Below are 11103 nucleotides of genomic sequence, written 5' to 3' on the forward strand. Positions count from 1 at the left end.
AAAAAAAAGAGATACTTCTAAGATACTTCTAATAAGGCATCCAAATATTGCCCAGAAGAACCGACTTCTCTGCCTTAGAGTTGCTATGAAAAGCTGCAGAAAGTGGCTTGAACTCAGATACTTCACATATAGTCTCTAATTGTACTGATCTTTTTTTTTTCTTGTTGGGGAGGTTGGGGGACTCATTTAGGATCTTGGCTGTTTTCTCTAGAAGTACTGAGCCTCAAATGAGAGCAGTTAAGTAGTCATACTTTCCACTAAACTGGATGCAAAATGTGTATTGAGATCCAAACTCATATTTCTATGTTTACCTCTCTATTCCTCAACGTAGAGTGTATAAAATTGAAAATTGAAGTTGCATCTGAACTGCTTAAGCATGGGTCATCTCCACTATCTGTCAGGAAAACCTGCCTCAGTGTGTGTCCTCCACAGGTCACGATTCTTCCATGGCATGTCTGCCTGGTGTGGTGTGGGATCAACTCTGGGCTGTAGTGTAAATATCTGCTATGTAGTGGCCCTCCATGAGCTATGGGAGAATCGCTGCTCTGGTGCCTGCTGTGCCTCATCCCCCCTCCTCCTTCCTGGACCTCAGTGTTTGCAGGGCATTCTTGCACTTTTCTTTCCTTCTTCCTCACTTGCATGCAGCATTTTCCTCTTTCTTATGCATCTTTTCTTTGAGGTGCTACCAGCATAGCTGAGGGGCGCATCTGAGTCCTGGGGGATTGTAGGGGGTGGGGGGGGAGCTTTTTGGAACTAACTGGCAGTGGCCATCTGTGGGCCAGCATGGCTCTGGCCTCTCTTCACAGCAGTATCCCTGCAGACCTGGCCCTGCTGCCTGCCAACAGCTGATCATGAAAATCCAGAACAGTAGTCTAGAAAATCTCATGGAAACAATAACTGCATATTTGTAGCAGAGTTTGAATAATGGATGTATGTTGAGTATGGAGAAAACAATTAAACATGAATAAATGTTGATGAGGTAAATGGTTCCTGTTGTTGTATGTTAAAGGACCAAGGACTGTGTGAAAAGGATGCTAGATCAGAGGGCTGGAGCACCTTCCCTATGTGGACAGGCTGAAAAAATTGGGAAACTTCAGCCTGGAGAAGAGAGAGCTCTTTGGGGACTCTTGGGTACCTTTCAGTACGTAATGGGGGCCTGCAAGGAAAGCTGGGGAAGGACTTTGTATAAGGGCATATAGTGACGGAATGAGGAGAAATGACTTTACACGGGAAGAGGGTAGATTTAAGACTAGATATTAGGAAGAAATTATTTATATGTGAGGGTTATCAGACACTGGAAAAAGAGAGATTATAGATGTCCCCTCCATGGAGCATTCAAAGCCAGGCTGGCTGGGGCTTTGGGCAGGCTGGTCTAGTGCTCCTATAGCAGGGGGATTGGAACTTGAAGATGATCTTGAAGGTCCTTTCCAATCCAAACCATTCTATGATTTTGTGACTTTTTTTGACCCTTTAGTCCTGTCTTAATTTCTTTGTCTGGGTTTTCACAACCAGTGTACTCAAGCTACTTCACCAAGACTGTCATTTCTTTTTTTGTGTGGAATTAATTTAGTAATGCTGTAAGTCTGAAAACTGGGGAGGCAAGGGACTCCATAAAACCTATTACTGATGCCTAGGCTTTCTGCCTGTTCTTTCTTTCTGTATTTTCAGGCACAATGGTTGGTGATCACACCCGCTTGGAGTTCCATAACATCGAGACAGGGATCATGACGGAGAAACGTTACATTTCTGTCATCCCTTCTAGCTTTATTGGTCACCTTCAGAGCCTCATGTTCAATGGGATGCTCTACATTGACCTGTGCAAGAATGGTGATATTGACTACTGTGAGCTGAAGGCACGCTTTGGTCTCCGCAACATTATAGCTGACCCTGTGACATTCAAGACTAAGAGCAGCTACCTGAGTCTGGCCACCTTGCAGGCTTATACATCCATGCACCTCTTCTTTCAGTTCAAGACCACTTCAGCTGACGGTTTCATACTTTTTAACAGTGGTGATGGTAATGACTTCATTGCAGTTGAGCTAGTCAAGGGGTACGTGAACATTCTGCTTTTTTTCTACCAGGGTTTCATTTTATAGATAAAATTTAAAGTCTTGCATAAAAAAATCAATCTCACATTTCTCTGTTTTCTGAGTTGTATGACAAAGCACTTGGATGTAAACACTATAACTTAGGATTCCTGATTTTTACCGTTGATTTCTCCCTGTGACTTAGGGAAAGATATATTTACAGTATGTGAAAAACAAAGTTTGAAGTCCTTCAGATTTGATTATGCCTAGATTTTTTTCTTGTTAATCTTGCGGAAAATATGCCAAGGGCTCTGAATTTGTTCCTTTTGTTTTTTTCTCTCCTTCCCTGTAACTGACCTGTTGCATTTCTGCCACCTCCATGGAAGGTAAACAGATCTTGTGGGCTGCCAAATTTGTGTTCCTTCTAGTGATGCTCAAGAAGAGTGAATTGAGCTTGCTCTTGAGCTCTATTCTTTTGTCAAGGACGATAGCTTTAAAAAGGAAAAAAGTGCATTTATCAGTTGAGTAAATGTTTGTCTTGTACTCATCTAGACACTGTAAACATGAATTCCAGAAACATTCTTAACTAGTCCTGTTTATTTTAATATAACTAAGGTTCAGTCCATTTTATTTTTTAACTTTTCATGAGTTTCTGTAAGTGGGACATTGACTAATAGTAAATCAATTAAAAAAAGTCATGAGCTCTGTTGAGGTTTGAATTTTATTGTCTTGATTTTCAGAAAAGAATATTTATCCTCAGGTGGATTTCAGTGTTTGAACTGTATAAACAATTCAGGGTAACAGTCTCACGACTTCAAACTTTGTTAGTTTATATTTTTCCAAAAAGACTTGATAATTGTTTTCCAGCTGCTTGAATAAGCATAGGATCTCATGTGAATTTTAGTGCAATATTTTAAGTGAGTTTCCCAATTAACTTTTTAAGAGGGTTACTCAAAACTCAGAATCTGGGGAATATGTGCCCTAAATAAGTATGTCTAGCATTGCTCTCCACTACATCAATTGGTCTTACCAATTTTTAAAAATAATTACAAGCACAGTCAGAAGTTTTAGTGGGTCTGAAAGAAATTTGGTTTAAAAAAAAAAAAAAAAGAACGAATACTTTATTATTACAATCTGATTACTTCAAATGAAATCTCTCAAAATGTGAACCCTTACACATGGTGGAAAAGAAAGAACTCACCTTTCTGAATCAGGGGCTTCAATTTTGGCTAACTAGATCTTTCCAATCCAGAGACACTTTATTTCGTGACTTGTGTATGTTATCATCTTATCAATGCTGGAGTTGTTTAATTTTAACTGGTTCTTGTTATGTTTACAGCTATATACACTATGTGTTTGACCTTGGGAATGGACCCAATGTTATTAAAGGCAACAGTGACCGTCCTCTTAATGACAACCAGTGGCACAATGTTGTCATCACCAGAGATAACAGTAACACACACAGTCTAAAGGTGGACACAAAGATGGTCACTCAGGTTATCAATGGAGCCAAAAATCTGGATCTTAAAGGTAAATTCTACAAGAATGACATTTCCCCACCCCTCTCTTTATTTCAGCAGGGCTTAACCTGTAAGCTTGAAAACGTTATGGGTTTCAGAACAGAAAATCTGGAATTTTCAGATTTTTGGCTTTCAAGTTCATTTTTCTCTTTCTCTGTTTGGCAGTTTCCATACCAGAATAAATAGTTCATCGTGGATGATTTTTGATGTTTCTTTTTCCTTGGAAATTGATGGTCAATATGAGGTTATTCCCTAGATTAAGTGCAATTAAGTTTCTGTTTGTTAGGAACAGTGGAAATTCTAGCAAAGTACCACTGTGCACAGCATATATCTTGCACTGACAGGTGATAGACAATCAAACAGGATGCACTGATGATTGGTGGGGAGGGTGGGATGTGTGCAAAATTTGTTTAAAACTGTTGGAAACCCAGGGTTGAGTATATGGATTGCTAGTGTTGATGGGAAAGCACACGAGCAAAGACAGTGAGCAGGTTATACGCAATTCATCTGGTTGAAGTTAGGGCTATACAAGGGAAATGCATTCATAATTACTTCAGTCTTACATAAAAATGACATAAAATACAGAGTTGTGTGAGGGCTTCAAGAGTGAGTAGTAAATGTTGCTTTAGGTTAGGTTAAGATTTGGTTATAGTTGGATGTAGATCAAGGACACCGGTCAGACAGCACGTATGCATATTAAATAGCCAGAAATGACTTCTGGACCCTTACAATATCCTACTTTTCTTTTAACCTTTCCTAAGCAGATGTTTGGCTCACTAATTTTGGGAGTGGGAGAAAGCCAAGTTACGTAACTTTCTTCTTGTGTGTTTACCCTTTTCTTCTGCAGGTGATCTCTACATTGCTGGTCTAGCTCAAGGCATGTACAGCAACCTCCCAAAGCTAGTGGCCTCACGTGATGGATTTCAGGGCTGTCTAGCATCTGTGGACTTGAATGGGCGTCTTCCTGATCTAATAAATGACGCTCTGCACCGCAGTGGGCAGATTGAACGTGGATGTGAAGGTATGACTGATTTCAGAGTTGTTCCCCTCTCATGTACTCTTCTTTGCTGGCTACTGTGCATCTATTTGTCTACTTCATTGTCTATTTCGTTAGTTTGCTTTCTTCAAGAAATCCTTTGCTGCAATCCATTTGTGTTTCCACACATTTGTGTTTCCATGGGGAGACTATAAGTCTCCTCATCAGCAACTTTTCTCTTGATTATTAGTACCTTATGAAGTGGTACCTTTCCAGTAATGGAAGGGGTAGTACTGAGTTGGACTACTCTTGTGCTATTCTTAGAGCTATTTATTAATGTTTTAATACTATGAAAGAAAACTCAAGCCTGTAATTCACTAGTGCTTGAGAAAGCCCTTTTTTTATTTTTTATTTTTTTTTTGACACTTGCATAAATAAGGATTTTGAGGACCAAGTAGAGACAGGGAAAATAGAAAGGAGTGTTAGTAATTGAAGGGTGAAGATCATACCATAACAGAATTTCCTTGTTGAAGAAGTGGGTTTTCAATAAAAGCTTTTGAGGCTATTCCCCAACATTGTCCTACCACCTGGAAATTTTTTTTTAAATGAAAACAAATGTGCTGTGACTTCTTGAAGCTTGTAAAGAGCAGTTGTTTCTTGAAACTTATTTGAATAATTTACTGTTCTTGTTTAGTTCCCATTTTTTAAAAAGAATATTGACATCATCAGCAATCACATGCTTATTATCAATTCCCATAGTATATGGGATACTTGGCATAAAAAAGTTCAGGGTTCTGCTGGTTGGGCTAAATGGAAGTCATGATTGTGTCTAGCTCCACTGAACACCTGTCGGTTAGTAATCACTAGAGGAAAATAGATTTTATCAGGAGAGATTTATAGTTTACATGTTCAAGATGTTTTTCTAACTGGTCTTCACAGACAGGACTTTACTAAATGAACCATGTCAAGATTTCAGGTTACATCATATTGATATATTGACACTTGTCAATAGGAATTCCTAGGACTCAAAATGCCATCTTAGAGCCATCTTTCAGAGGCCAAGAAAAACCAAATTGGCATTGCAATTAAAGCCAATCTCTTAATTGTTTATGTGCCTTCCGGTTGGCTGGAAACTCCTGCACTTTGGCCCTGTTGCCACACTCCCACAGTAATACTCTAGTTTGTGAGAATTTTATGTCCTGTTAAAAGAGCCCTTTCAATGTCAACTCCAATTTCACGGTATTGGTAAATTCTTCACTGCTTTGTGCTGTTCTTTTCTCTGCCTTTCTGCTGCTTTTAAGTGTTAACCACACTGTTCCTTGTGGAAGTGAGCTTAGTATAACAGAACTTGTGGCTTTGCCCATTTGTAGGTGAGCTACATTGCTAAAAGAAGAAATGTATCTTTGCTGTGGTGTTATTTCCGAGGTTCAAGGAAAAAAAATCCATTTGGGGTTTTTGAAAATGTCTTTTCCGATTACCTTCAGTGCACTAAAAGCTCCTCTTTAACATTAGTGATTTCTGGTAATTCTTCTATTTAAAACTAGCTTAATTGGTTGGCTGTATAGCCAGTAGTCTTTCTCCTTCGAGGACTTCTCATTAGATGAATCTGTTGTTCTGTGTGCGCCTCCAGAACGTAATGTTGATGCTTTCCCAGATGACTCGACACAGTTGTAAGAGCTATTGGATTTCCTCCTTCTTGTACACAATACAGTTCTTTAGTCTCCTATTATCCAAGGCTACTTAATGTCAGCACATGGTCATGTAAGGTGGCACGTATTCTGTCTGCATACCTATCTAGTACCTGCAGAATAGTTGCCTGGAGGTGGAGATTGTTTCATTCTCATAAATGTCAGGAGTGTTTCCCTTCTCTTATGAAGCACTTGAACAAGGTTCAAGTTGGAGGCAGCTATAAACTTAAAAAGTAGATAAGAAGGTGAATAATGGCCTTCATTCTGCTATAACTTACTCTTGCAATTTAACACCCTTGCTTTTTTTCCTGAATTGTCCATGTTCAGTACCAGGGGAAGTGCTGGAAAGGAAGACTTTTTGCCAACGCGTTTAGGATTTGCTAAAGTAATAATAACAAAAATGTTACCAGATGACTGTTTCATTTGATTTTTGAATTGTAGCATTCTTTATATCTTCATCTCACCATGTGCTTGTTCTAACAATTTCCATTTGTGTCAGACATGCACTATGGGTGGTGCTGGAGAGCTTGAGATAAAAGATTTCTGCACTGTGGAGTGTAGGCTAGAGTTGGCAGATGAAGTTATTCCAGATGATCTTATTGCCTTCCCAGAAAGTAAATCAGTTCAAACTTGAGGTCATCTCTTCCTTGAATCTAGATTTCTAAAATCATGTTCATTTGCTGAGTGTCTCATTTCCTGCTCTTAGTAGTAAGTGAATGGTTGAATTTGAATTTATTCCATCCACAAATGTCAATACTAAGAGACTTAGTGTTTTTTCATCACTGTTCCTGATAGAAGTTAAGTAGATGTCTGAAACTCCACAAAAGAGTGAATGTTACTCTGTTAGTGGGTACCTCTTGCAGTTGGGGTGGTTTTCCTTTTCTCTATGCTCATTTTCCTTTTGTTCTGCTATGTTTTCCTTTCCTTTATTTGTATATCACTGTGCTGCTTACCACAGGCTCTAGAGCTATCTGAAATTCTAAATTATATCATGTCCCTCTTTCTCCCCACAAAATAGAGCCAAACACACTTAATGACAGTGATTAAAGAACATTTTTTTTTTTTTACAAAGCAGTCTCCTTTGTGTTTTAGAAATGCGGCTTCTTCCTTTCCTCACCTGTTCCACTGAAAACAGCTTCTCACAAAGAAGATTTATTATTCCTTAACCAGATGGTGATTTTGCTCCAGATGTTTTGGGACTTTTGTCCTTATTTAATTATCTTCCAAATCCTACAGTAAAATAAAAATCTTGTGCTATTTTCCTTAAAATATTATAGTTAACCTTTTGAATTCACTGGTGTGTGAGAAGCATGAATGACACAGGCTGGATAATCAGAAACACATTTTGCGTAACAAGCAGTGTGTGGAAAAAAAGGAAATCTAATCTCATGCTTAAAATCTCACAGCAAGATAATGTCAAAAAGGATTTTACTCGTCGTCTACTCAGTAGTGAAACTTTCAATCTGATGATACTTCACTTTTCTTTGTAGAATCGGAGTTCCTCCATTGAGGAGAGGAACATTTGTTTACTCCATGATAGTTTGACAGTTCTCCTATTCTTTATGTATTTGTATTCCATTGTTACTTTGTTACTGGAATTAGGGAACAAACATAAGTTTTGTTCTTGCTCAGCTACGAAGATGAGGAAGTGGGCAGGTGGGAAATGTGCTTGTTTGTTACACACAAATTACTCTCTTAGAATATGTGTCTAGAAAGATGTATAGAGAAATGGGAGAAATTCTTCCCAGTTCAAAGTTGTTAAACTTCATATGAAGCACAAAATTTGCATCTGTGCATGCCAGTTGAAGTTTATTAAGGTTTTTAATGTAAAACGAGAAAATAAAAGTGAGAGCTACCAATCTCTCTTCAGTATCAGTAATTAATATTAGAACTTTATACTCACCCCTTTGTATCACCCTGTTCTTATATACTTCTTAAATATCCATCTTTTGAACCATAAGAGATCAGTATTGGGGTTTTTTGTTGTTCTCATTGTGATGTATGATAAAAATGTGTAACCTTCATTGGCAGGGGTTTAGGATTTGCTGCCCATACTCTCATCTTTGTCCTCATACTTTTTCCATGCTGAAAAAGAAAACTTAGAATCACGGTAGTAGAAACCAAAAATCTACATGACTTTCTCATAAAATGGACTCTCCATTTGCAGAAAAATAAAAATTAAAAAAAATCTGTGCCCAATAGAAGACTATCAGTGGTATTATTTTGTTCTACTTTGCTTTTTTTATACTCTGCAATTTACAGCAAGCTTATATTTGATCTCCAGTAAGTCTTGTTAGCTTCATTGTTCTCTTTTGCTATGATTTTACCATTGATAACAAGATCATGTTTGCCTATAGGAAGAAATGAGCTTGCACTGCTGTTATATCTGTTGATTGCTCTGAAGAGATTGCCAAAGATTGAATGGATTTAAAGCCCAAGGAGCTGTCTGTTTACCTGATGATGCAGGCTTTTTTTAAAAGCATGTTGAAATTTGTGAGCGTAAAACAGCTTGTGAGAGGAAAGCTTTTTTGTTGTTGGATTTTTATTTTTATTTTTTTACTGTCACTTTTCATATGCTGTTAAGTTCAGTTCTGGGGCTAAACAAAGGTTATCTTCTTCCAGAATTATCAATCCCCTACGGTTTGCTGGCAGCGAATCCACTTTGTCCAAAGAGCCAAGACAATCTGTGCTCTTATGACAGACAGCAAATTTATATTCAGTTCTTGAGTTTGGATGTAGAAACAAAACAAAAATATTCCTGACTAGTCTTCTGAAAGTCAAGTAGATTTTTATACATAAATGGATTCCAGGTATTTCTCAAATGAAGCAACATCTCGAAGTATAAGTAGATGCAGAAGAATTGGTGTTAAAAATGTGGTATTTCTTTTTGCTACTGTGTAAACTGTGTGTCCCTGTGTGTGAATTAAATGCATTTCCTCCCTCTCATGTGGTTTTATTTGTTGCTTGTTTTTTGCTTTTGTTAAAGTGGTGATGAGTAAAGGTAGCTATGTCCCTTGGTGTCCTTGTTGCTTATGTTGTCCTTCCTGCATGTATTGATTATGCGCATTGGTTGTGATGGCGTTATACTAATTACTTTTATTTATTTATTTAAAGTGATGGCAACCTGGTTTATCTATCTTTATACTAACCTGTTGTTTATTGTTTTTGCTTTTTCTGTTTGTTTGTTTTTGTTTTTGCTAACAAAGTTGAGTTGACCAAAGCTGACCTGCAAGGTAGAGAAGGTTCTTCTTCCCCATTACTGGTTTGGACTGAAAGATGCTTTTATGTAACATTTGGTGCCTTTTTACTGGATACAGTCATGCCTCTGAGACTGGAGGAGAAAGGCAATTAGTACCTCTGAAGGTGACATATGAGTTGAAGAAGGACATGAGGATGTTTTTTGTTGACCTGAGAGGTTTGACTGTATCAATCTTTGTGAACATGTGTAAGAGCACAGTTTGATTTCCTGAAATGGTTGATGGTTATTCAGGCAAAAAGCAGTTCTATATACAGGTACAGAAGATATCAGAGTTGCACGAAATAGAAGAGACAACTTTACTATTGGTTCTTAGGAGTGAGAATAGACCATGAAACTTTAGTTTTGTAACTTAGAATGTGGAAGAATAAAAACTAACTGAAACAAACAAATGGAAAATCCCCAGATAACAGCAAATCCCATGGAGATATCTGTATGGAACTTAAGTTACAAAATCTACTAACTACATATTCCCTTATTAGTTAATGTCATTTTACAAGCCGTAACTGATCAAACATGAGTACTGGCTGAAGTGATCATGTCTGATTAGCAAGTACTTTTATACGTGCCCTTTTTAACGCTTCTTCTAGGTCTTTCTTACAACTTTCTACTAGATGTTTTCTTTATAAAAAATTGGAAACTAAGGCTCTTTCATGATGTTCATCTATGCATGAAATTTTTACTGATATATTTTTATTATCTGCCAAGTTAAAAGGGAGAAATCAGTGATGTTAGAGGCTGCCAAAATGCTAAAGTCTATGTGGATAGTGTTAAAATACCAAGGCAATGCTAGTGAAATTAAAGGGACAGAGAATAACTTCAGTAGAAAAGGGGGGAAAACTGGGAGGAAAACAGCAGAATCTCTCAGAGAGGCCAGACAGCAGTTGAGAACATACTACTTTAATCACAGAAAAGATGAGGTGCTGACAGAAAACCAGTTTGAAGGCTAACTCTCAGGAGATACATAATGAAGGAAGGATTAACAGTACTATTACATCCAAATGCCCTAGATCCTTAGAAGTAAGGGAGGAAATCTGCTTGTTAGAAATTTATAGTGTTTTGATCCTATAGCTACCAGAGATATATTTTCTAGGGTGTTGACATTCTAGCCCTTTAAACTTGACAATGAAAATAGACTTTCCAGCTTATCTAGGGACTACACTATAGCTAATTAATTTGTTCCTGAATGTTGTGGAAGCTTAAAATGTTCCTTCTTTTCAATAGAAAATGAATAAATTGATTTAGGTATAAGGGGAAGATGGGCTTTATGCACTCCCTCTGTTCAACAGGCCTGAAGCTGCAGATGGCATCTGTTATGGTATCAGGCTTAATCATTATGAAATTTTGCAGCTAAGCCACAGGTTTATTCTAAGGTTTTGTTGTGAGAGAAAATACATAGTTTTTTCATCATGACAAAACTTTTACTTTTTTAACTTCCTTTTCTATTCAGCATGCTTATTTTGAAGATGTGGCAATGTTGCTGTTCTGATCTAATGCATTCGATGCAATTTTCCATTTAAAATTTTCCTGTTCTATATTCCAGGAGTTGATAGATAGCAATTATCTTTGCTTCAGAATGTTGCCTGTTTATTTTTTTACATAGTTTAGTTCTCTATGACTCCATAGAACAGGAAAA

The 11103-nt window shown here is 37.5% G+C and overlaps 1 protein-coding gene across 8 annotated transcripts in view; it reads left to right on the plus strand.

The window, feature by feature from the left end:
• The window catches only part of NRXN3 (neurexin 3), an 896531-nt gene that overhangs the window by 370153 nt on the left and 515275 nt on the right, over nt 1–11103 (plus strand). For all 8 annotated transcript variants that reach the window (XM_031553628.1, XM_019615790.1, XM_031553624.1 and 5 more), the window contains 3 exons: nt 1669–2050; nt 3367–3557; nt 4395–4568. In XM_031553628.1, the coding sequence (XP_031409488.1) occupies nt 1669–2050; nt 3367–3557; nt 4395–4568 (747 nt within the window). The remainder of the gene's footprint in view (nt 1–1668; nt 2051–3366; nt 3558–4394; nt 4569–11103) is intronic.

The sequence above is a fragment of the Meleagris gallopavo genome, chromosome 5, assembly GCF_000146605.3.
Source record: "Meleagris gallopavo isolate NT-WF06-2002-E0010 breed Aviagen turkey brand Nicholas breeding stock chromosome 5, Turkey_5.1, whole genome shotgun sequence".
Classification (NCBI taxonomy): Eukaryota; Metazoa; Chordata; class Aves; order Galliformes; family Phasianidae; genus Meleagris; species Meleagris gallopavo.